The 26,364-nt window shown below is 44.5% G+C and overlaps 1 protein-coding gene across 1 annotated transcript; it reads left to right on the top strand.

Annotated features, from left to right (window-relative positions):
* On the top strand, window positions 1-25,494 carry DNASE1L3 (deoxyribonuclease 1L3). Its single transcript, XM_090283936.1, has 8 exons — window positions 1-256; window positions 8,645-8,733; window positions 12,377-12,463; window positions 13,061-13,173; window positions 15,650-15,762; window positions 21,348-21,505; window positions 24,055-24,151; window positions 24,455-25,494. Exons 1-8 carry the CDS (start codon window positions 119-121, stop codon window positions 24,569-24,571), a joined length of 912 nt encoding a protein of 303 aa, XP_090140062.1. The 5' UTR covers window positions 1-118; the 3' UTR covers window positions 24,572-25,494.
* Window positions 25,495-26,364: the final 870 nt, after the last annotated feature.

A 26,364-nucleotide genomic window follows, 5' to 3' on the forward strand; every position in this document is an offset into this window, starting at 1 on the left:
TATAAATCAGCTCCGCTTGAGGAAGTGGGCTGAGGAGGTGGCAGGGAGCCTGCACAGCAAACACTGCTGTCCCCGCACTGTGCCCTGAATCCAGGAGCAGCACCAGGACACTGCCAGGATGTCTCGACTGCTGGGCACCCTGCTTCTCCTCATCTCCATCAACGAGGCCGTGGCCCTCAGGATCTGCTCCTTCAATGTGAGATCCTTTGGGGAAACCAAGACGGAAAACCAGAAGGCCATGGATGTCATAGTGAAGGTGAGCCCCTTTCCTGTGCAAAGGATTGATGGACACCTCTTGCGCCCTCTCTACTGCTTTCAGACTCAAAGAGACTCAGGAGGAATTGAACTGAAGTTAGTTCCTTGGGTGAAGGTAGCAGCTGGCTTGGAATTTTGTAATAATAAGGATAGTACTAATTTTAATAGCCATTTCACCTCTCTGTGTCATCATCTTAAAATGGGGACAATAACAGTGCCTCCTTATAGGACTGTTTCAAGGAACACATGAGCTGATAAATGTAAAGTTCCTAAAATATTGCAGTATGTGACTCACGGTAAACTCAGGTAAGGGTTGGCTACTACTATACTTCGCTTTTTTATCTTCACCGGAGGACATGCTTATTGATTTTAGAGAGAGGAAGAGAAACATTGATCGGTTGCCCTCATATGTGCCCAAACTGGGGACCAAACCTATATCCTAGCCATGTGCCCTAACCGGGAATCTCTGGTTCACAGGACAATGCTCCAACCAGCTGAGCCACACCAGCCAGGCCCTAGTGTAATTCTTATCGCCATTTATTGAATCTGTGTCAGGCACCATAAATACAGGATTCAATTTAATAACCCTAAGGAAGAAGGATTCTTATCCCCATGTAGAGATGATGAATAATGAAAACTGAAGTAACATTGTACAGCTTGTGGGTGGGATGCCAGCCCAGCCCAGCCCAGCCTGATCTTGTAACCATCAGTGCAGCACAGATTTTTACTTGCTTTCCACCTTCCTTTCCTCCTTTCTGCCTTTCTTCCCTCTTCCTTCCTTCCTTTCCTTTTTCTCTCTCTTATTCTCTTTCCTTCCTTCTTTCCTCTCTTTCTTTTTCTTTTCTTTCTTTCTCTCTTCCCCCCCCCCCCCCCCATCAATCTTTTCCCCAATTTTTTTCTCCATTTAGGTGATTTGGATAATATAACCAATGCCTGGGAACTCTGCCCACATTGGAGTCAGTTGACTCTCCTTATCCTACAGCAGCAATTTTCAATTGGTGTGCTGCAAGAATTTTTACTTATTTTAAAAATATCTTATTTATTTATTTTTAGAGAGAAGGGAAGGGAGGGAGACAGAGAGGGAGAGAAACATCGATGTGAGCCCCCTGAGGACCTGGCATGTGTCCTGACCAGGAATCAAACCGGTGACCTTTTGCTTTGCAAAATGACACCCAACCCACTGATCCATGTCGGTTAGGGCTGCTGCAAGAATTTTGACAACATGCAATATCTGACAATTTAGTCAGGAGCACTGCCCTCTTTTCCCTTAAATCGTCAAATAAAAAAAATGACAACAGCCAAGACAACAATAGCCATTTGGTGTTAATGAATCAAAATCATACCTTTTTTTTTTTTTTTTTTTTTGTCAGATCAGCAAAAAATATATTGTTTGGTGTGTTGCAGAATTTTAGTAATTAGTTTATCTGTGCCATGAGATAAAAAAGGTTGAAAGTTGCTGCCCTATAGGTTAATTTATTTTTAATGCTGGTTGTCAAAACCTTTCCCAAGACTCTGACTGGGTACTATTTCCTTAGAGACCCCGGGAGGCACCATGGTATAGTGGGAATGCCAAGAGCCTGGGTTCAGATCTCACCCGGCAGCATGGTGAGTGAGACTGAGAAGTCCTTTCTGCTCCCTGAGCTTCCAGGGCTTCCATTAACACGGACCTTACACAACCTGTAGCACAGGTTGGCCGCGTGAAGTCAAGGTGAGTAAGGCAACAAGGCAGGTGATCACAAACACGAGATTCAGCTGCTGTTATTAGGCAAAGTGCATTAGAGCGAGACCTGGCATGCTCTGTTCTTCCTCAGATGGTCCTTCCAGACCTGGTCATCCCTGACCTTTCGATGGTATCCAAGGCTTTCCGGATGTCATTTTTTAGCCAAGACAGCCATGCCAAGCCTGTGAGAACCATGACTCCCTGGCTCAACTTGAAACTCTGACATGTGAGGAAACTGTTTTCCCCACTTTCTCACACAAGGGCCCATTGAAGCCTGAGAACCTACTGAATTCCCATCACCCTCCTACTAATGCCACCCAGGAAATGCTACCACAGTCTTAAGAGGCTGACATTGTGTTCCTTGGTGATTCCATTGTGGAGTGCCTACCATTGGCACCTTCCTTAAGCCACTGTGTTTTAGAGGGCTGACTGACGGAGGGAAGGCCCAACACACCAAACGCCAAGTATGTCTGAAGCTCTTGACCCGCCCCATCATTGCAAAACCATCCTATAAACAGAGGCCATCGGAAAACAGAGCCACCCAGAACACTTAGAGTGAAACTCAAATCCCAGGTGCTCAGGATAGTAGTATTTACAAGGTCCCTTGTCTGAACACCTACTATATGCCAGGGACTTTATATTCTTTTTTAATACTATGACGTAGGTGACATTGTGTTCACTTTATAACTGAGAAGACTGATGCTCAGAATGACAAATAGACGTTCAGGCATCCATAGTGTCCAACGATATAACTCAACCATACAAGTGGAAATGCCTTTTGCACTCTTTAATTCTGGGTTTATCAGGTCAGAGGTGAGCCCAGCATCATCCTGCCTTTGTTGGGGAGGTTGGGGAGTGAGGGAGGCCTGCCTTCTCCACCTTGGGTTTGCTGGTGATACCATGGGCAATTCTCCAGATGTCTATCCTGCCTTGGAGAGATTCCTTCCATCTGTGACCTCTTCAGTTTGTGTCCTTAAAGAGTTGAGCTTGTTCATCCAACAAATTCTCATTGAAGGTAGGCCATGTGCCAGATGCTCCAAGGCACTGGGAGTGAGACAGGGGGTGTGGGAGGCAGTGTCCACCTTTTCACAGAACTCACAGCACACGATACTTTAATTTCAGAGTGCTGACTGTGTCCAGGGCCCTTAATATGCCGTATCCAAGGTCAGCCTGACAAGCCCTCTGATTAGCAAACCCATTTTACAGATGAGGCAACTGGAGTTCAGAGACAGAGGTGAAGTAAGTTGCCCAAGGTCATGGAGCAAGTACAGGAAAGAGTGAGGGTCATAATGGAGGCCTCATTGACTATCTGGGCTCTTCCCCTCCACGCTTGCTGCTCCCTGCTTAGAGGTATGAGGGAGGCTTTCATAGACTGCTCTCCATCCCAGATTTTTTCATTTCTTTTTTTTTCTTTTTTTATTATTTTTATTTTATTGTTGTTCAGTTACAGCTGTCCCAATTTTTCCCCATTGCTCTACCCTGCCCTGCCCACCCCCACTCTCACAATCAATCCCCTCCCTGTTGTCCATGTCCATGGACATGTTCCTTGATTAGACCCTTCTCCCTTTCTTTTCCATTACCTCCCTCCCCTCTCCCCCGCCTCACTGTCAGTCTGTTCCTTATTTCCCTGTCTCTGGTTCTAGTTTGCTCATTTGTTTGTTTTGTTTCATTAGGTTCCACTTAGCAGTGAGATCATAGGGTATTTGTCTTTGCCACCAGGCTTATTTCACTTAGCAAAATACTCTCCAGTTCCATCCATGCTCTCTTGAAGGGTAGAGTTCCTTCTTTCTTTTTGCTGCATAGCATTCCCTTGTGTAAATGTACCACAGTTTTTTTGATCCACTCATTTATCGATGAGCACTTCGGCTGTTTCCAGAACTTGGCTATTGCAAATAACGCTGCTATGAACACTGGGGTACATAGGTTCTTTTAAATTGGTGTTTCAGGGTTCTTCAGGTATAATCCCAGCAGCAGAATCACTGGATCAAAAGGCAGTTCTATTTTAGTTTTTTGAGGAAATTCCATACTGTTTTCCATAGTGGTTGCACCAGTCTGCATTCCCACCAACAGTGCACTAGGGTTCTCTTTTCTCCTCATCCTCGCCAGACTTGTTGTTTATTGATTTGTTAATGATGGCCATTCTAACAGGTGTGAGGTGATATTTCATTGTGGTTTTATAATAATTTGCATCTCTCTGATGGCTAGTGATGTTGAGCATTCGTTCAAAAGTCTACGGGCCATCTATATGTCCTCCTTGAAGAAGTGTCTGTTCAGGTCCTTTGTCCATTTTTTAATTGGATTGTTTGTCTTCCTGGTGTTGAGATGTATGACTTCTTCATATATTGTGGAGATCAAACCCTTGTTCAAGATAATATTGGCAAATATGTTTCCCATATGGTTGGTTCCCTTTTCATTTTGCTGATTTTTTTTTAGTCATCCAGAAGCTTTTTAATTTGATGTAGTCTCATTATTTATTCTTTCCTTTATATCCCTTGTCCTAGGACATATATCGGTGAAAATATTGCTACGTGGGTTATTGAAATTTTCCTGTCTGTGTTTTCCTCTAGGACTTTTATGGTGTCATGGCTTACATTTAAGTATTTGATCCATCTTGAGTTTACTTTGGTGTATGGTGTAAGTTGGTGCTCTAGTTTCATTTTTTTGCATGTACCTGTTCAGATCTCCCAACACCATTTATTGTTTTTTTAATATGTTTTATTGATTATGCTGTTACAGTTGTCCCAATTTCTTTTCCCCCTGCTCCCCTCCACCCAATGACGCTCCCTCCCTCCAGTTGTCCTCCCCTTAGTCCATGCCCATTGGTTGTGCATATAGTTCTTCTCAACATCTTCCTGTCTACTACACTCCCTCCTACTATGCTTCTTAATTCCTGCATCATCTCCCTCCCTTTCCCCCCTTCCTCCTCCCCGCTGACTTTCTCCCATAATGTTCCCCATACCTATAATTCTTTTCCCACTCTCGTTACCTAGTTTGCCTTTGTTTCGATTCCCTAGCTTCTGTTGTTGGTTGTTGTGATACAGTTTTCATTTTAATGTTCATAGTTTTAATCCTCCTTCTTCTAAACAAGTCCCTTTAACATCTCATGTAACAGTGGTTTGGATCTGATTAACTCCTTCAGTTTTACTTTTTCCTGGAAGCATTTTCTCTGTCCTTCTATCCTGAATGACAGCTTCACTGGATGGAGTAATCGTGGTTGTAGGTTTTTGCTTTTCATTACTTTGAATATTTCTTTCCAGTCCCTTCTTGCCTGCAGAGTCTCCTTTGAGAAATCAGCTGATAGTCTAATTGGGATCCTTTTGTACATGATTCTCTTCTTCTCTCTTGCTGTTTTTAAGATTCTCTCTTCATCTTTAATTTTTGACATTTTGATTATAATGTGTCTTGAAGTGGTTCTCCCTGGGTCCAGTTTATCTGGAACTCTTTGTGCTTCCTGGACCTGTAAGTCTATTTCCTTCCCCAAGTTAGAGAAGTTCTGCTTCATTATTTTTTCACATAATTTTTCAATTTCTAGTTCTTCTTCTTCACCTTCTGGCAACCCTATAATTCAGATGTTCGCTCTCTTATAGTTGTCCCAGAGGTTTCTGAGCTTCTCCTCATTTTCCTCACTTTTTGTTTCCTCTTTCTGCACTGGTTGACTGTTTGTTCCTTCCCTATGTTCCTATTTGTTGATTTGATCCCTGGTTTTCCTTCCGTCACCACTAGTTTTGTATGTGTTTTCATTCATTTCAGCAGGACTAGCCTTCATTCCTTCCCCGTCTTGACTTTAAGTCCTGCTGTTATTTCCATAAGCTATCTTTTAACTATTAGCTCTAAAAGGTTATGTATCTGTTTGTCCGTTAATTCATGTATTTGCTTTCTGGTCAGCTGCATGATTGGGATCTCTATTATTATCCCTGCCATCCTGGCAGTTTTTTGCTTCCTGGGCGGGGCTGTCACACCTCCTAGCTATAAGGGACAGAGCCCTGTGCACTCGTCACTACCAGGCGACCCTTCTTACCACACTGTGGTGCTTTGTGTGGAGGCGGGGGTCCAAGATGGATTCCTGCCTTTCACTCTCTGCTGAGAGACTGGAAGCCTCCTCCTCCATCCCCACGCCCTCTGGGCCTCATAGTCTAAGGCAATGGGGGGGTCTGCCTTCCCTGGTGTTGGAATCACGAGCTGACGGGTTTGGTCTGCAGCTAGGGGTGTTCCCAGGTGCTTCTCTCAGTCCCACTGCCAGTTGCTGCTGCTGCCACTGCCAGCGCAGCTTGACCTCTCTGCCTGGCTTTGCCCCTCCTAACCGTCTGGATGAGCACCACTTGTTTATAACTTTATACGTTAGACTTCCATGTAGCTTTATTTTCTGGAACTTCTGGTTATTGCTGGTTTTGCGGTAGTTGTATTACTTCTTAGTTGTGGAGGGAGACGGAGCATGTCAGTCTAGGCCTCCATCTTGGCTGGAAGTCCCAAAACCATTTATTGAAGAGGATATTTTTACTTCATGTTATGCTCCTGCCCCCTTTGTCAAATATTAATTGACCATAGAGACTTGGGTTGATTTTTGGGCTCTCTATTCTGTTCCATTGATCTATATGTCTGTTCTTATGCCAGTACCAGACTGTTTTGATTACAGTGTATGCCCCAGATCTTTCTAGTGTTCTCCAGACTGACCCTTCCCCTCTCCCTGACCCACTCATGACACCTCCTGGTGAGATTCTCCCACCACTAGCCATTCAGTGCCCCTAATCACCTCCGTGAACAGTCAGGAAAATTTCACTGAGTTTCAGATCTGGGAGGGCCTTTTGGGGACCCTTCTTTTTGTATCCTCCTCCTAAGGAAATGAAGCCAGGGGAAACATTTCCCCCTGTCCTTTGGCCTGAGATTGGGGTGGAAAAAATGTGTCATGAATGAATCTGAAAATTAAATATTTAATGACTGTGTAATATTACGTAAAAGAAAAAAAAAAAAAGACAAGAACTGTATGATAAATATCACCATTGTCTGCTGAGCATCTGCTCAGTGCCGTGGACTGGGCTGAGAATTTTATATCCATTATGTCATTTAATCCCCACAAGGGGCAATCATCCCAGTTCACAGATAAGTATTGGCAGCCGTCCTTCTCGAGAGACGATGGTGTAGCTTCTTAAGAGTCTATCTGCACCGACGAGAATGGCTGTGCAGTCCGACTCGGGAGTGACATGGTATCTGTCTCCTCCTGTGTTGAATCGACATCTTGCGATGACGCTGGAGTGTCCTCTCCAGTGAAGCTGAAGCTACAGAGCCTGGACAGGGTGATATGGAGGGTCTGCTGTTGCCCATGCAGCAGACGCCCCCTCTCTTCACAGCTGAAGGGTCCAAGGGAAAGACGGAGTCAATACAGCTTGGCTTCAGGTGCGCCGCAGGAGTTGCCGGTGTTGACTACAACGTCAAACCGCCTTAGGGACTCCGGCTCTGGATTTTCTGTCGGGGTTTACTCCCTTAGCCTTTCCCCTGAAGAGGTATGCCGCAAGGCAGCGGAGGTTTTTTGGAGTCAGAGTTTTCCTTCTCTGATGTGCCCTGACTGGAAGATCGAACCAGCGACACTTAGCTCGCAGGCCGACGCTCAATCCACTGAGCCAAACCAGCCAGGGCTCACAGATAAGTAATCTTAACAGTTTGGGGAGATTAAGTGACTTGCTCAAGGTCGCACAGCTGGTGAGTGATAGAGTCAAGACATGAATCCAAGGTCATTTGACTCAAAGTCCATACTTGAAACAAATCGTCTACTCATTTTGATGCCAATTTTGTAAATGTATATAAATATAGAAATAATATGGAAAAGGAACTTCTCCTGAATTCTTTACCCACTGAGTTCCTTCTCACCTTTCGAGCCTTCAAATGCCCCCTCCTCCTTGGAGTGTTCCCTGGTATATGGGCAGAAGCAATTAATTATGCCTCGACATTCCTACAGCTGTTATTTGTTTAGCACAAATATTGTTTCCCTCTCATTGTAGATAGTTGTTACCATTTGTTTCTCTCACTGGACTAGGAGTCTTTCAGTGCAAGGGCTGTATTTTAAGAGTTTAGCATGGTGGGCTTTACAATCACATAGACCTGAGTTCAAATCCTGACTCAACCACCTATAGTGGCTGTGTGCCTTCAGCTCGCACTCAGGCGCTCTGAGCCTGCTTTTCTCCTGTGCTTAATGGGCTTGTAATCATAGTCATCTCATAGTGTTGGTGAGGCTCAGCACAGCTCTTATAATTATTATCATGATAATTATACCTTAGTATTCAGCCTGGTACTTTTCATTAGTTCTAAGTGCTTAATAAATACTATTGTTGTTATTATTATTATAATTATTATTCCATCAAATCCAAGAGGTAGGAAGTTCTGAGTATGATCATGGGATCTGGATTTGGATTGCCTAGGTTCACATTCTGTCTAGGCCACGTGCCAGCTGGGTGACTGGATAATTTACTCACCTTTCCAGAGACTCTGGTTCCTTGTCTTTAAAATGGACATAGTAATAGCACCTACCTCATGAAATCCTTCATTTATTTTAGGCAAGAAGTTAATTAATTTAACAAAGCACCCAATTTGATATTTAAAAAATAGTAAGTGCCCCAAGAAAGGTTTTTGTTATTTGTAGTAAATGCCCACAGACACCTGGGAATTCTTTCTCTGCAGGTCATCAAACGCTGTGACATCATACTTGTGATGGAAATCAAGGACAGCTACAACACAGTCTGTCCCATGCTGATGGAGAAGCTGAATGGGTAAAGATGGGGCCCCAGACTCTCTGAGGGGTCAAGGTTAAGGGCACCCAAAAAGCCCCTGGAAACTGAGCTTAGTGTGAGAGGAGCCACTCACTCTGACCACCAGTTCACATGGCTGAGAAATCACCTGGAGACCACTCCAGGATTAAACAACTGGTTTATTGAGGAAAAAGAGAGAAAGAGAGTGAAGGGAAGAGGAAACTCCTGGACCAACTCAAGGGCCTGTAGGAGCAAGGGAAGCAAGGGGAAAGGTGACTCCCAGTCCACCTCTCAGCTATAGGAGCAGAGGAAGGGGGGAAGCAAAGGGGAAAAAGGGGAGGGAGAAAGGGGGGGAGGGGGAGGGAAGGGGGAGGGGGAGGGAGAGAGGAAGAGGAAGAGGGAGAGGGGGAGGGAGAGGGGGAGGGGGAGGGGGAGGGAGAGGGAGAGGGGGAGGGAGAGGGGGAGGGAGAGGGGAAGAGAGGGAGAGGGGAAGAGAGGAAGAGGGGGAGGAAGAGGGGGAGGAAGGGCTTGGAGACTCCCGGTCACCCCCATGGGCCCATAGGGATCATCTGCCTGAGCTGCTGCAGGTGCTGTCTCCACACTTTGTCAAACACACATTCCGGTGAGGGTGAGCCCACCCATCAACACATTCATCAGGTTATTTGCATCTCCCTGCTTTCCCCCCACTAGGCAGTAGACATAGCGGGTAGGTCCGTCAACATTTCCTCTGGGAACTAGCAAAGTCTATTATTGTTTCCTATGGGAGGTGCTAGGACAAGGTTGATTTGCATATTATTCATTTGCATACACCAAAAGGCCAGGTGGGCATTCCAGCTGCCTCTATGTTCTGACAGTGGCCAACACTGCCTGGGCTTCCAACTCCATTAGCCATGGTCCTGAGAACTTTCAACCAGCTAGTTTTAATATAATAAAGCAAAATAAGGGAAACAGATAAGGAGGCAGGATAGAGAGAGAAATGAAAGAAACAGATAAGAAGCTGAGGTGAGAAGTACTGTTATAAAGAAAGATTGGATGCCAGTAGGAAATTATGCTGCATCCATGGCTGAAATATTATGTAGTGTTATTAATCATGTTTACTACAGAATAGGTTAGACCTAAATAGTCCATCACGGAAAGATGTCTGCAACTGAAAAAAAAGAAAAGTTCAGCATTGTAGGTAGAGTAACTCATTTTAGTAATCACATCACATTATACAGGAATAATAGTATGTTTGAGTTTGCATGGGCATAAAAGAAAGACTGGAAGGATATGCTCCAAACTGTTAATAGTGGTTACTTTTGGGGATTGGGGAGATGTGATTGGAGGATTATTGTGTAGGGTGTCAGTGGAAAAATGGGGAACATTTGATTTTTATTTTATATACTTCTGTATGCTTTGAATATTTTACAAAAGTCTGAATTGATTTTACAAGTTAAAAAGTATTAAAAGATAATGTCCTCAAGTTGTTTTAAATGACATTGAGTTATATTTATGATTCCTATTCTTTCTCAAAGAATAATCAGCAGACCCACCCACCTGAAAATCACCCCAGCGTGAATTAAAAGTGCATATTCAGGAGCCTCAGGTGTACTGAATGAGAATTTCTGTGAGAGGGGAATCTTTAGTTCAGCAAGCTTCTCAGGTGATTGAGATGCATCCTGATTTTTAAAACCTCTAATATAATGTTTCTTTTGTAGATACATGATAAGATTAAACAATAAACTCGAGTATACAATATGTGCTAAGAGTTCAATTATGTAAAAAAATAAAACAAAACAAAAAACATATAAAAGATTCAAAATCAGTGAACCAAACTATTGACGGTGGCTATCTTAGAGTATAAATTTACAAGGAATTTAAATGTGATTTCTTCTATATATTTTCTGTATTTTCCAAAATTTCTATAATGAGAATGTTACACACACCCCTTCCTTTTTCTTATGAAATACTTTAAACATACTTAAAAACACAGAGAAAATTATAACAAACAGTCGATGCAACCACCATCCAAATTGAACAACAGTATATCTGGCCTTTATTATACTTTTGTAATTAGGAAAACTCACATTGTTTATTAGAAACGAAGAAGGGTCAGTACAGGCGGAACAGCCATGGCTGCTTTCCTTCACATAAACGGCTCTCCTAAGCTGGCCCCCCTCCACTCCCGTTTGTCCTCAGCGGGTCTTCTGGTTCTGGACCTGATCTCTGGCAATGGAAGAGGGTGTGTAGCACAGGGTTTAGGCACCTATGCTCAGCTCAGACTCTTGGGTCTGGATCCTGGCTCTGCCATGACCTCAGGGCAGTCACCAACCACCTTTTCCCCGTCTCTAAAAGGGACTAATAATAATAGAATCTATCTTCCGGGATGTGGTACTAATTAAATCAGGCATGTAAGAGGCTGAACTGTGCCTGACATGTAGCAGTGTCTGTTACTAGTAAAAGGAAGAGACTTATAATGGCAGATGCTAGTCCAGGGGGCCACGTGTAACAGCTACCATCGATGCCCTAACTATGGGCCAGACATCCTGTTAATTCATGTGCACTCCTGTGGGGTAGACAATCTGACTGTTTCCCTTAGAGATGAGGAAACTGAGGCACAGAAAAGAGGTAGTAGCTCAAGGTCACCCAGCCATTAAGTGGTTCAGCCTACTTTTGAATCTGGATCATGTCTGACTCCAAAGCCAGTGCTCTATTCTGAGCCCCCCAGTTGTCCTTGTAGTACGCTGATCAGTTTCCAGAAGTATGGGGGACTGAGAGGACGGGGGTGGGGGGCGTCTCAGGCATCTCCCCCTGACAGTCTGGAGTGAGTCTTCCCACCTCCAGTGGTCTCAATATTCCCCAACCTCCCTAGACATTCCTATGGACCCAGGGCAGAGCCAGGTCTGTTTGTCTCCTTATCCACCATAAGCCAGGGGGGACCTTAGTCAGTTCACAGCTAAGTTTTTGCTAATAGTTTGCCAAACCAGGACTTGGCAGGCCAGTATTAGAAAAGGCCAGCCTTCCCAAACTGGAAGCCCAGAGGAATCCATTGTCCACACTGTTGGGGCCCCATGGCCGATCTGCCTTAGAATATGCAGCTAAAGCCCAGGAATCTGAGTTGGCCCCTAAAGATTCCTTCTGCTTTTTCCAACGGAACCTGAGACTATGCTTTGCCTTAGACATGCGCTAGATTTCTCTGCGAGCAGATGGAGTAAAACCAGGTCAGCTCTGCCCAGGGTGAAGTTAATAGCAGGTTTGGCAAACACACGGAGAGTCAAGTTTCTCTGGGATAGGTGAGCGTTGGAGTCAAGGGGACTTCATGGCTGTATCCCCAGGTCCCAGAGAATAAGCGATAGCTGATTTGAAATGATAGTTCTGGGTTCGTGAGAAAATGCCTGCAGGTTTTCAGAGCTTCTATGGTCTCAATAGTCTCCCACATGTACAGGCCAAAATATGTGGCATCTAGCAGTACAGATTTGGAGATGAGTAGGATCTGGATTCAAATCCCAGCCTTGTACTTGCAGATGATAAAAATGGGTTAATGATAGTACCCACAACTAAGGACAAGAAATAATGGCTGTAAAGATGCCATTGGAGATATGGAGGCAGCTTCGAAAGAGGGGAACCTATGCAGTAGGGGAATGTTTTTCTTTTGAGAAGTAATGTCAATCTTTATGTTTTCTAGAAATTCAAGAAGCACAACATACAGCTATGTGATTAGCTCTAGGCTTGGAAGACATACATATAAAGAACAGTATGCCTTTCTCTACAAGTAAGTATAATTTATGCTTCCTAGAACATGGTTCACTTGTAAATGATGACTATGAATTGAATCAAAATGCATATATTTTCTTCTAAACCTAATTTTGATCTCTAACTAATTCTCAATATTGATCAAAATAATTGCTGTTGAAATTGGGACTGGTGCAAACTATCGACTCTTCAAACTGGAAAACACGAGTAGCATCCTAGTACCTAATCTTTTGGTTGACTCAGTGGCTGCCTGGTCAAGGGGTCCAGAACTTCTTTATCCTTTGTAGTTAAGTCCTAATCCAGGGATGGAAACCTGAGTTCACAGCTGACTCCAGAACTTCATATTCTCATCTTCTTCCTACTAGAAATTTGTTTAAAGTATGAACATTAACTTGTGAGTGCCTCGGGTAACTATTGCTGCTTAGGTCTTTGGCTCCCAAAAGGCCCAGGCCTTTGACAAGAGTTGACTGAGTCTTATTCTCAGGCAAAAGATGCTTTCCAGCTCTTGAGCCCAGTTGGGAGGTTAATGAACTCATAGGAAACTATGTTATTTCTTCTTGAAAGAAGTAAGAAGACAGCTGACTCAGCTTGGTGGACTTCCTTTTTTCTTTTCTAGGGAAAAGCTAGTGTCTGTGAAGAAAAGCTACCTCTACCATGACTATCAGACTGGAGACACAGATGTATTTTCCAGGGAGCCCTTTGTGGTCTGGTTCCAGTCACCCCACACTGGTGAGACCCACATGCCCCACTTGCCTACAATCTCCCCAGTGATAACATGAATGGGCAGCAGCCCTGAGTGTGAGCTGTGACCCAGGGTTTAGGCAGCATCTTCAGGGAGGCCATAGGCTTCATGGAGAAGGCCACTGAGAACTTCCAATACCTGAATGTAGAGGATGCAATATAGTTTGATGGCACCAAACTGGCTTCTCAGAAAGCCATGACTCAAGACTTCCCCAGCCTGGCACCCACCCTCTGGACTCAAAGGTAACTCTGTTGTCTTTGGAGCATTTAGGTTGATAAAAATATTTACTACAATTCCTCAATCATAATCAAAAACAACTATTTCTTCATCTTAAAAAATCCTGCTGATGGCCAGCAAAGATGAACCCCCCAATCCCAGGGTTTCATTCTCCCTCCACTAACTACATATAAGTCTCCTCCACAGACTGGGGGTAGAGAGGAAACCTAAATGATTGTACCCTGAACTCTAACAACTGTACTTGTATTGGCCGCTAACAATTATTGATGACTGATTAGTGCCAGGCTCTTATATTCCTTGCAATTATCCTACAATGTAGAACTAGGATTATCTATCTCGACCTTACAGTTGAGGAAACTGAGGTTCAAAAAGGTGGAGTCACTGGTCCAAGCTCATCTAGCAGCTATTGAACTGGATAAGCCAGTGTTGTTACCCAAGCCACCATCTCAGGAGCTTATGTTCTTAACCACTATGTGACACTCAATGGGAAGTCAAGAATAAATTTGGTCTGCCATTTGGATCTATATAGAATCAAATATTTTCAGTATCTACTACATGCCAGGCTCTGTTCTGGGCACTGGACAAGACAGACAAGGTCTCTGCTCTCAAGAAGTTATGTTTTAGGAGGGGAGACGGATAACGACCAAACAAATATATGCCAAGCTATACATGTGTACATCTATAACTACAAACATAAATGCTCTGAACTAGTTCTGCCCTGGGTTAATTACTTCAGTGGTGGAGTGGTGACAAACAAAGGAGAATAAGAGAATTCCCAGTAGGAAAAGAGAAAGAGGTGGGACTCCTGATGGCAAGATATGCCCTTCAGAGAGCACATGCAATAATCCTTTTCGTCATGCAGACAGTTTACACTTGGCTGACCAGGGCAGTGCTCAGAGTGCGCCACACCCCCTTAATGATGATTTCCTCTCCAAGAGAGTCCTCAGCCTTTGTGCGTTGCTAACAAACCTATTTGTATTGAGTTTCCACACTTCCACTCTTCTCTACCCCTCCCTCTCTCCTTTGGGATGGCACCTCAGCCATGTCCTGTTTAGTTTTCTCTCTTGTTTGAAGAGAGCTCCTTATGTCTTCTCTATCTAGGATTAAAGATTAAGGAGTTGGCTATTTATATATTTTTTTATCCATCCATTCATTCATCAGTCAGTCAACAAACATTTCTGAGCACCTCCAATGTGTCAGGCACTGTGCTAGATACTGGAGCCAAGAGGGTGAATGGGACAGATAAACCTGACCTCACTATGCAGGGTTCCACTGGGCCAAACAAAGTAAAACAAGTAATTTCAGAGCATGAAGGAAGTAAGCAACATGCATTGACTAGCAGGGTGAGGGGCCTACATTAAATGTCATCTCTCAAGGATGGCTCCCTGGTGATATTAGACTGTGACGTTTATTAGTCAAGGGCATTCTAGAGGGAGAGCACAGTAAGCACACAAGCTGGGAGATGGGAGGGGTTGAGAATGTAAGGGAACCAAAATGAGAGTGGGGGGGGGGGTGCAGGCATGAGGAGGGGAGTGGGAGATGAGGTGGCTGGGTCCGTGTCCTGGAGATGTCCCGGCTGCCCATTGTGTGACCACCCAACAGCAACCAGCTCCTGAGTGAGAGTGGGGACCCAGGCACAGAGTGAGGGGAAACCCGAGGAGGAGGTGTTCAGAACGTGACAGCTGCTATTAGCAAGTGGGCAAAGCCTGGCACAATGGCTCGCCTACACTCCCTCACGCAGGCTCTCTCCACCCCTCCTGCTTGGGGGAGGTTTTAAGACACTCCATGAAAATCCATTTTATTTTTTTAAATAACTTTTTGAAGCTTTTTTGCCTGACTACAAAAGGAGTATAAACTGACATGCTTCAATTTTTTTTTATTAGAAAAGTTTTTTCCCTCAGTCAGTACAAAAGCCAAACAGCTTTTTTTAGAAAATACAGTTTTTCAAAAAATGAGAAAATAGAAACAGCCTCAATGCCAGCAAGGAACACTGCCTGCCAGCTTTTTCTTAGCCACGAAGGGTGAATGGGCGGAAAGAGGCTGAAAATAGCTGCTTCATGATCCTAAGATCATTCAAATCTCAGCCACTGTTTGGACCCTCTGGAAGCGGGGGCACCCAGATGACACAGCCCATGCCTTCTGGGAGGACAGCCTGTTTCCCTTGAGCAGTGTTCTTGGAAACTTGCCAGGAAAGTGTGTGACCTTTGCCTTTTTCCTGTTCCTCAGCTGTCAAGGACTTTGTGATTATCCCCCTGCACACCACCCCGGAGACATCCGTTAAAGAGATTGATGAGCTGGCGGATGTCTACAAGGACGTGAAGCACCGTTGGAAGGCAGAGGTGATGACCCCTGTGTCTGTTGAATTCCCCTGTAGCAGGGGCAGAACCTGGTCCTTGAGATGGATGAGGGACTCCCTGGAAGGGTTAAGGGGCACCCAGAGCATGTGCAGACCACCACAACTTTCAAGCCTCATTTTAGGCCTTTCCTCAGCCCTAAATATCCTTCTTGTTACATCTGCCTGGGTACCATCCGTGTGGGGCTTGGGAATCCATACCGCGTTGCACTAAATGGCTGCCAGCATTCGCTGAGGGAACAGTGGGTGCCAGGCACTGTGCTGAGGATGGACATGGACAATGTATTAAATCCTCCCAACAACCCATGAGGTAGCTACTTCTATCATTCTCACTTTGTAGTTGAGAACAGTGACACACAAAGAGGTCAGAAGTCTTTCAGAGGCAAGTGAAGAATCTCAAACGGGCTTCAAAAAGGAGAAGCAGTTTATTGGTTCTTGTAATGAAAATGCCCAGGAGTAGTTCAGGCACAGCTGATCCGGGCTCAGACAGAGGTATCGGGGCCACCCCTTGGCCCTCCTTTTTTCTGGGTGGACTCCATTTTAGGGCTGGCTCTACCCTTGGGATGGAAATGTGGCCACCAGCAGCTTCTAGACCGAATGATCAATTTTCTTTCCCACAGTGCGACAAATGCCCTGGGAATGAGTTCTCTTGGCTCTGATTGGGCCACGTGTCCATCCCTAAAGCAATCACTGTGATCAGGGGCTTAAGATGCTCTGATTGGCTATATTTGTGTCAGTTCCCCACCCCTCTCAACTCCTGGGCTGAGGGGAGGATGGAGGTGGTTTTCCCAAACTAGGGTTGCTATTCCCACAGAAGGGGAAGACACCTACCATCCCTTCTGCCTCAATTATTTCCTCATCTGGAAAACGGGGTGCTACCACCTGTGGCTGGAGCGTCTGTGAAAGTGCTTGGTTAGTATGGAAGCGCTCTGGGCAGCGGTCCCCAGCCTTTGGCACCAGAAACAGGTTTCTGTGGAAGGCAATTTTTCCATGGTGGGGAGGGGTGTTTGGGGCAACAGGAGGCAGAGCTAAGGCAGTAATGTGAGTGAAGCTTCCATGCTTTTGCTAGCACACTCACCTCCTGCTATGTGGCCCTGTTCCTAACAGGTCTCAGGCTGGTACCTGCCTACAGGCAGGGGTGTTGGGTACCCCTGCTTTAGAGTGCTCTTCCACATTCTTCTTTTCTCCTTTCGGGGTGTGACTCCAGCGATCCCCCTGTGCTCCTTCTCAGTTCCACTGCTGAAAGTGTGAAATGAGTCAAGGAAAGTGTGAGCTCAGAGCTGGGGCATGGAGAACACAGCGGGTGTATTCCATTGCTTAAAAGCAGGTCAAGAGAAAGACTTATTCATTCATTCCTAAAATTATGAATTAATTCATTTATTCAACAAGAATTCATTTAGCATCTGGTAAGTGTTGGACACTGGGAAGGCATCAGTGGCACAAAAATGAACAAGAGTGGAAATTTGTGCTGAGAAGCCTTCAGTGAGGCAGATGGAAGTCCAGTTCTTAGCCTGACCACTTGAACCTGCCAGCTGAGTGGTGTAGAACAGACCCTCTACCATGTTTCTACAGGGGCTAACAGGCCTTCTACCTCCTAGTGTTTGTGATATTGAAATGAAACTTCATAAAACACTTAATGCTGGACTTGGCACACAGTGAATGCTCAGTAAATTGTGCCTATATTTAAAAAAATATTTTAAAATTTATTTTTAGAGAGAGGGGAAGAGAGGGAGAGAAACATTGATGCAAGAAAGAAACATCGATCAATATTGATCAGTTGCCTCTTTACGGCCCCAACTGGGGACCAAACCCGCAACCCAGGTATGTGGCCTGACCAGGAATCAAACCAGCCACCTTTCACTCTGAAGGATGATGCCTGACCAACTGAGCCACACCAGTCAGGGCTAAATCGTGCCTATATTAATAGAAGCTGGTAGTCACTAGGGTTAAGGATGACATCCTGTCCTTTACTGTGCCCATCAATCTTGGGGAAAACTATGATCACAGAGGTCAAAATAAACTTTTTGAAGGAAACTCTCAAGTCAGCAACAGATCCAAACAATAGCACAAACAAGGAAATCTGGCACTTCCTCTGGATTGAGGAATATTAAAATTCTGTTTCAAGAGCCCTGCAGGGAAAAACACTTCCAAGATAGAATGGTCTTATTGGTGACCTAAGGTTCTTCCCACTTCCTCAACAGGCAGAATTTCTATAGAAATAAACTCCCAACTTCAAGACAATAAGAGAGAGAGCAAGCTGTGTCAAAGCTGTTAAATACACCACCCAAGTTCATTTTTCTTGCTTGGAAACAAAAGGTGTTGATTCATTCATATATTTGAGCCAGAAACAAAAGATGTGAGGGACTAAATTAGCTGGCCTCTTTTATCCCCACCTAATCTGCATGCTGAATTATAGAGACATCGTGACTCAGAACAGGAGGGAGTAACTACACCAAACATCCCCCTTCCCATTAAGAATACCCTCTTTGTACACACTCACCTGTCAAATACTCATCAAAACTGTGACTCAATTTTAAACCTTGGCTTCTTGTTTTAAAAAGCAAAAAGAAATTAATACCCTATATTAGTGTGCTAGGAAGGCCATAGCAAAATACCAAAGACTGAGTGGCTTAAACAACACAAATTTATTTCCTCACAGTTCTTGAGGCTAGATCTTCAAGATCAAAGTATCAGTAGGGTTGGTTTCTACTGAGGTCTCTCCCCTTGGTCTTCTCTCTGTGTCTCTCTGTGTCTTAATCTCTTCTTTTTGAGGACACCAGTCATATTGGAGTAGGGCCCACACATAAAATCTCGTTTTAGGGATACAGTCAAGATGGTGGCATAGGCAGACATGTCTTGCCTCTGCGCACAACCACATCAAAACCACAACTAAAATATAGAACAACCATCAGCCAGAACTCTCAGAAATTGAGTTGAATGGAAGTCTGACAACTATGGAATTAAAGAAACCACATCCATTGAGACAAGTGGGAGGGGCACAGATACAGAACACACCCACACCCACATGTGGTGGATAAAAATTCATGACATCTCAGGAGTGAGGAGTCCCAGCCCCACACCATGCTCTGTAGCCCAGGTTGTCAGAGCCAGGAAGGTAAGTCCCCACAAATTCTGGCTGGCAAAATCCAGCAGAGATTGAGTCAGTGGAAGAAACTGCTGGAGCCCTATGCAGTTCCTCTTAAAGAACCCACACACAGACTCACCTACCCAGACTCACTCCCTCTGAGCTCCAGCACCAGGGTAGCAGCTTGAAAGGCACCCATGGTACACAGGGAGAAACTGAAGTGTCTGGCATCAAGCCGAGCAGAGGCCATTGTCCCTTTTCTAAACCCTTCTCCTACAGAGCCAGCAAGCTGGTGCCATATCTGAGACTCCATTAACCTAGCTAACACTGTTTGACCAACCTTGGAGATGCCCAGAGACTCTGCTTCACCCAACTTATGGGCCCACCCAAGCTCCTTTTCCATATGAATGGCTGGTCTTGGCTCATGCTTCACAACTTCCTAAATCCTATCCAACAAGCAACAGCTGGCCTCAGTGAGCTCAAGACTCAGTACTACCCAGCCAGCTGAGATTCATAGCTCGGCTTCGCCTGAGAATCTCCAAGCCCAGCACAAGGAGCAACCATCTCAGATTGCTTTGTAGCTCAGGCAGAGTGGCCCCAGGAAAAACACAGATGGGGCTGACCTAAGGCTGCACTACCCAGGAAACCCCAGGACCTGCACACACAGTGGATAGCTACAGACCATGTCAGACCACCACCACCCTGCCCCTGCAGGGCTGACCCTCCGCAGAGGATGGAGGTTGGTGGTCAGTGGTCACAGCCAGCCCTTGCAACTGACTGGCTTGGGTAAATCCCTCCCATTGACCTGCCAACAGCAATCAAGGTTCAACTACAAGAGGAGGGTGTACTGAGCCCACATGAAAGGTGCACCTCAAGTACCCAGCTTGGGTGATAGGGGAGGCTGTGCCACGGGAGCCTACAGGACACCTACTACATTAGGCCACGCTACCAAGACAGGGAGTCATAGCAGCTCTACCTAATACATAGAAACAAACACAGGGAGGCTGCCAAATTGTGGAGAAAAAGAAATAGGGCCCAGATGAAAGAACAGAACAAAACCCCAGAAAAATAACTAAATGAAACAGAAATAGCCAATCTATCAGGTGCAGAGTTCAAAACACTGCTGATCAGGATGCTCATAGAAATGATTGAGTATGGCCACAAAATAAAAGAAGAAGTGAAGTTTATACAAAGTGAAATAAAAAAAGAATATACAGGGAACCAACAGTGATGGGAAGGAAGCCAGAATTAAATAGACAATTTGGAACAACAGGAAGAAATAAACATTCACCCAGAACAGAAAGAAGAAATAAGACTTTTTAAAAATGAGGAGAGGATTAGGAACCTCTGGGACAACTTTAAACATACGAACATCCAAATCATAGGGGTGTCAGAAGGAGAAGAGGAAGAGCAAAAAATTAAAAACTTATTTGAAAAAATAATTAAAGAAAACTCCCCTAATTTGGCAAAGGAAATAGACATACAAGCCCAGGAAGTACAGAGTCCCAAACAAGCTAGACTCAAATACACATAATAATTAAGATTCTAAAGGTTAAAGATGAAGAGAGAATCTTAAAAGCAGCAAGAGAAAAGAAGAGAATTTTCTACAAAGGGGTTCCTATAAGACTATCAGCTGATTTCTCAAAAGAAACTTTGCAGGCAAGGAGAGACTGGCAAGAAGCACTCAAAGTGATGAAAAACAAGGACCCATAACCAAGATTACTCTATCCAGCATATCTATCATTTAGAATGAAAGGGCAGATGAAGTGCTTCCTAGACAAGGTAAAGCTAAAGGAGTTCATCATCACCAAGCCATTATTATATGAAATGTTAAAGGGATTTACTTAAGAAAAGTAAGATCAAAACTATGAACATTAAAATGACAACAAACTCACAACTATCAACAACTGAATCTAAAAAAACAAAAACAAACTAAGCAAACAGTCAGAACAGGAACAGAATCATAGGTATGGGGACAATTTGGAGGGTTATCAGCTGGGACGGGGGAGGGAGAGAAAGTGGGAAACAATGCTGGGATCAAGAAGCAAAACAGGTAGGAACAATTTAGACAGGTGGGTGTTAAGAATAGTATAGAAAAGGGTGAGGCTAAAGAACTTACATGCACAACCCATGGACATGAACTTGGAGGTGGGGGTGGATTGTTGGAGGGAAGAGGGAACTGAATAGAGAGGGGCAAAGGGAAAAAATTGGGACAACTATAACAGAATAATCAATAAAATATACTTTAAAATATCATTTTATCTTAATTACCTCTTTAAAGGTCCTCTCTCCAAATTCAGTCACATTCTAAGGTACTGGGGCTAGGTCTTCAAAATATAAATTTAAAGAGGAGCCATACTTTAGCCCATAACAGGACCCATCATTTACTGGGCATGGGAGATGCAGTCATTGCTAGCAGTTATGAGCGAAAGAGTTTGGCAACAATGCCCATCAGGTAACTGATGCTTCTAAGTCATGTCTTCCAGAATTACATTTTCATGGGCGACTTCAATGCAGGCTGCAGCTATGTCCCTAAGAAGGCCTGGAATAGCATCCGCCTAAGGACCGACCCCGGGTTCATTTGGCTGATCGGAGACCAAGAGGACACCACTGTCAAGATGAGCACCAGCTGTGCATATGACAGGTGGGAGACATCTGCCCGAGGCTGGTAGCTCATGCAGTGCTTGGTATGCATTAGAAAAGGTGCCCCCTCTCCCCACCCCGGTCAAATGAGAAAGTTGGCTTGGAGAACAGAGATCTCAGACCTCTCTACCTAGTGCTTTGTGCAGTATACAAATTGCATGAACTGGGCACTGGAGTTCAGCAGTGGCAATCATGGGCTTTGGTGTCAGCCAGGCCTGGGTTCAAATCCTGGCTCTGCCACTTAATGTCTGTAACTGAGAGACATGTACCTTTGTTTTCTTACCTATAAAATGGAGATTATAGTAGTGCCTCACTCATGGATGTATGATGAGAATTAAATGAAGTAACATGTAAGTCTTATAACACAATGCCTGCCACATCAGTGCTCAGTACATTCATGGCTGTTAATTATTTCATTACAAAGACATGCCATAGTTTATTCACTCAATCCCCTATCATGGGGCATTAGGATTGGGCATTAGGTTATTGTATTACCAAGGGTTCATTATTTAAACGTTTTGGATTCTATATATGCATTTTATGCATATACTTAGGATTTACTTAAGGTAAAACTCTAAAAATGAGACCAGTTAAAGCAAGGGTGTTTACATTTCTAAAGCATTTGCTGCACATTACTAAATGTAAATACATACATTTAAATAATAGCATGCTCTTATAGTTATAAAATCTCCCTGGGGATTTTCAATCCGCTTTCAGTTTTGCTCCCTATATTGGGAGGGAGGCGGTGAGAGCAACTGAAGCCTGTGAATGCTCGTGACCTGGCCATCCACAGCAGAGACCACAGGCAGGGAATCCCCTAGGAGCTTCCGTTCCCAGGGCTCAGCCTGCCGCAGAGGAGGCATGAGGTGGCCATCTGCAAGGCAACAATTGTTCTTACTTCTCTAGTTTCGAGGTCTGGCTTTCATTTGCATCCCATGACCTCCTTTGTTCCTCTTGGAGCTTTCGGGGTTGGTGTGTCTGCTGCAGAAGTCATCACTTCAGCTCTCAGAAGTGGAAACAGCCCTCGCCTTGGGGAAAGCAGAGTCAATGTGGGAAGTGCCAGGAGACTGAGCTCCCTGCCACCTCCCTCCATTTTGAGGGGCTGCAGCAAAGCACATGCTAGCTGTCTGGCCTTGGGCAGGTCAAGTCCCTTCTGTGTCCCATTCTTCTCCCCTGGCAAACAAGAGGGAGCTGACTGAAAATACCAAAGCAGAACAGTGAATCACATGGATAGGTGTTCACAATAGATTAGGTGGGGTGGGGGAACAGGTTTAAAAAAAGTGTTTACTAGAACCCCAGTGTTATACACACATATGCCAAAGGATAGCAGGATGACATGATTTTTTTAAGCTTAATTTGTTATTTTGCTACTCTCTATTTTCTAGTTTTCCTTAACATCATATATCTTTTGTGGTTTTTAAAAAGGCACATAAATGTGTAATGAAGGGAGTAAGATGAAATGGACTCAATGCCAGTCTTTGTTCTGTGTTCAAATATTTCTTGAACCCCTCCCATGCACTGGTCTGACCTCTGGAGATAATAGCATGATCAGCTGGTCCACCCATGCACATAACTAGAAGTCAGAAAAGGGGGAGCCTTAACTATGTCCTTCTTGACTCTCTGGGTCTGAAAGGGTGGCTTTAAGAAATCTCCAATCACATGTGAAGAATACATACACTTGTGGATGGAATTCAGAGCTAACCAGGTAATGTTGTTAACCAACCCAGGCAACCAATTAGCTGGTTGGAGTCAGGGAAAGCTCAGTGGATGGTCATGAACTGGCAGTTTGACTCCTCTTATCATTTTTCAGTCAGCCTCCGGGGGTCATGTAGACCCCAACTATATCACCCCACTTGATATCCATTAGAGTATCCATATTTCCAAACTCACTTAACTACCATGTACCCATTTTTTGGCATTGCTGCAGAGCAACTGTACTATTGTTTTTCGCCATATCTTTATTAAATTCATTCATTTTTTACTGAAATAAATTAATTTTAAAGGAAACTTCATAGTACTATAATAATAGAACAGCATCATTTGCCATAAATTGAAATTAACTGTAAAAATAATCCCAGTGAAAACCAAACAATATAAATTCTGCCTTAATTCTCTTACCTCTAGAATGCTTGGCAGTTGCAACCTGCTCCCTCTTGGTCAAAATGAGAGCTTAAGGAGTACAGAAAACAAGCCAGCACATTTCTCCTCAACTCAATCAGGAAAAATTCAAAATAATTACAAACGAAATAATAATCTTAGAGTGCAAAATATTGCTATGTGGTCATAGAAAGTCTTCTCTTCCCCCAGCAGGGCTACCTGCCCACACAGGAAAACACAGTTCTGGTGCCCACAGGGCCGTAGCAGGAGCTGATCCTATTTCCCAGTCTTAGGCAGTGTCCTATGGGTCACAAGCTCAAACCAGATCTGGACCTTGAGCACCACATGAAAGGTGTAGGCTGCTCAGTCAATTTCAGATGTCAAACATGGACCTTGGTTCGATCTCAGAAATTAACAGGTGGCTTAACATGACTGTCTTCCCTCCTTCTGTAGGATTGTGCTGAGAGGAAAAGAGATCGTCAGCTCTGTTGTTCCCAAATCAAACAGCATCTTTGACTTCCAGAAAGCTTATGGGTTAACTGAAGAGGAGGTATGGCTGCCATCTTGTCTTTCTGTGCCACCTTTCTGGGAAGATGGGCTGTGTTACCCTTTCAGGCCACCACTAGAGACACAACATTGGGCCATTGGATCTTGAGTCTCAATGCCTATGATTCTGTGATTTGAGGACCTGCCTCAATTTCTAATTGAGCTAGTCGAGGGATGTTGCTCACCTGTGTCTGTTCTTTTGGGTGACAGTGGGCATTTCATCTTCTCTCCCGGAGCCTGAATTTTCTCAGCACTAAAATGAGAGTGTCTTCTAATTCTCAAATTTATCTCACTTTTATCCTTACAGGCCCTGGAAGTCAGTGACCACTTTCCAGTTGAGTTTAAACTAAAATCTTCGAAGGCCTTCACCAACAGCAGAAAATCTGTCTTTTCAAGGAAGAAAAACAAGACCCGCCGCTCCTAGATATCAGGGCACCATTTTATTAGCCATTCTTGCCTTTAAATAAAATAGCTCTAACAGGTTTGAACTGCTCTCTGCACTCAGGAAACAAGAGTGGTCCTATCGCTTTCATTTTTCAACTTGAGCCAGATTGGGAGGAGAGTCTTCTATTATCTTTCATGGACTTGCACCTTCCTTGAAACCCCCAAAAGGAAATTGAGGGCTTTTGCAGTCCAAAAGAAGGGTCTTCACATCCTGAGCTAGAGGCCCATCTGCTGTCATGGCCACTACTCAGCTGCTGTGGAGAGGCTGCCGGAGTAGGAAGAACATCAGTTTTCAGTCTTCACGAGGGGATCCTATTCTATGGGAAATGTCCAGAAACATCAAGGCCCCAACAGAACCCATGATTTTGGAAATTAACTGTTTGAGGGAATCCGGCCCTATTGTCTGAGGTCGAGCCACCATCATGTCCCACAGGGATGAAGGAAGAAGACCTCTCTCACCTGGTCTCCTATCTCTGAATTGTCCTCCAACTCAGCCAGCCCTGTAACCACTGGTGTCATCCTTTGAAATTTCATTCTGACCACAGGCCACCCTCATTCCTACCCCCTGCTTATAACTCCCATCACCCTTTGGAGAGAGCCCAGAGATTTTGCATACCCACTAAAGTATCTCTAGCTGGCATATCATATTGGCCTCACCTTGGTTTCATCTTGCACTTTATGCCCAGCAGGACTGTCTCTCCCTGCCACCACGTGCCCTGTCCCATCCAAGAGCCTGGGCTAGGCCCCCTGGCCCTCATGTATGCCATATCTCTATTGTAACATTCACCACACTGCATTTGTCACCAAGGCCACAATTAGGGCTCCTTGGGGGACCTTGTGGATCAAAGGCCCAGTTGGCTGGCAGGGACTTGAGGACTTTATTGTATTTTTGCAACCAAAAAGTTGCAGAGGGGTCTAGCAGAATGGCAGCATGTTACCTGTGTCCTGTATGGTGAGCAGTTTTGTTCGTTTTTCCTTATATTGTTTCTTTGTTCAAGCAGTACATGAACATGGCTAACTATGCAAGCAGCAACAGAGAAGAAGCAGGGACAAGGAATGCCACACCCCGGGCCCAGCCCCTCCTTCCCTCTCTCAGAATCAACCCTCTTCGCAGCTTATGCGTTCTTCCAGATTCTGTACATAAATAAGCATCATATGTAACCTTGAAAAATACAGAAAATAGCATACTATGGGCGTGTTCTCACTCTTTTTTATTTCCCTTAATATGTTAGGGACAACATGGTTTTTTATATAAAAATATTAACCATAAGCTTTATTTTTTTAATTTAGTAAGATCTGAGGGAATAACATCAAAAGTTCCTGCTTAAGCAGGAAAAACCATTTCCCCCGCACATCCCATTAACCTCAGAGGTCTTGTTGGCACTGGCAGGGCAGGTGGTGAGGCTGTAAGCTTCTGTCACCCCCTCTTCAGAGAAGGGCTGACCTAGAAAACATTCGGATTCCAAGGTCCAAGACAGTCACGCAGCAGTTCACATATGAACTCTTTTGGAGGAGAGACCATCCTGGTGCCCCAAAGCTCAGCAGCATGGCTGGGACAAGAGTCCTGTGCTGAGCTGCAGGCACTACATGGACCTGTTCATGGCTGTGACTCAGTCCTGCCACCCTGCAGCCTCCTTGGTGATGAGCCATCCCTCTGTCCCCGCACAGAGCAGGTTACTGGAGCTGTGGGCACTTGCCGGCTCTCAGTCTTGGAAAACTCTGCTTAACAAGAAGGAATAGAGTGGAGCTTCTTCTCACTAGCTACAGCTAAAG

The sequence above is a fragment of the Furipterus horrens genome, unplaced genomic scaffold (assembly GCF_987537825.1).
Source record: "Furipterus horrens unplaced genomic scaffold, mFurHor1.1.pri manual_scaffold_7, whole genome shotgun sequence".
Taxonomy (NCBI): domain Eukaryota; kingdom Metazoa; phylum Chordata; class Mammalia; order Chiroptera; family Furipteridae; genus Furipterus; species Furipterus horrens.

Excerpts from the sequence above, each read along its gene's own strand:
- DNASE1L3 (XM_090283936.1), top strand. The coding sequence starts at position 119 with ATGTCTCGACTGCTGGGCACCCTGCTTCTCCTCATCTCCATCAACGAG. Across the intron at positions 8,734-12,376 it reads CTGATGGAGAAGCTGAATGG|AAATTCAAGAAGCACAACAT; the intron begins GTAAAGATGGGG and ends TATGTTTTCTAG. Across the intron at positions 21,506-24,054 it reads ACCAGCTGTGCATATGACAG|GATTGTGCTGAGAGGAAAAG; the intron begins GTGGGAGACATC and ends CTCCTTCTGTAG.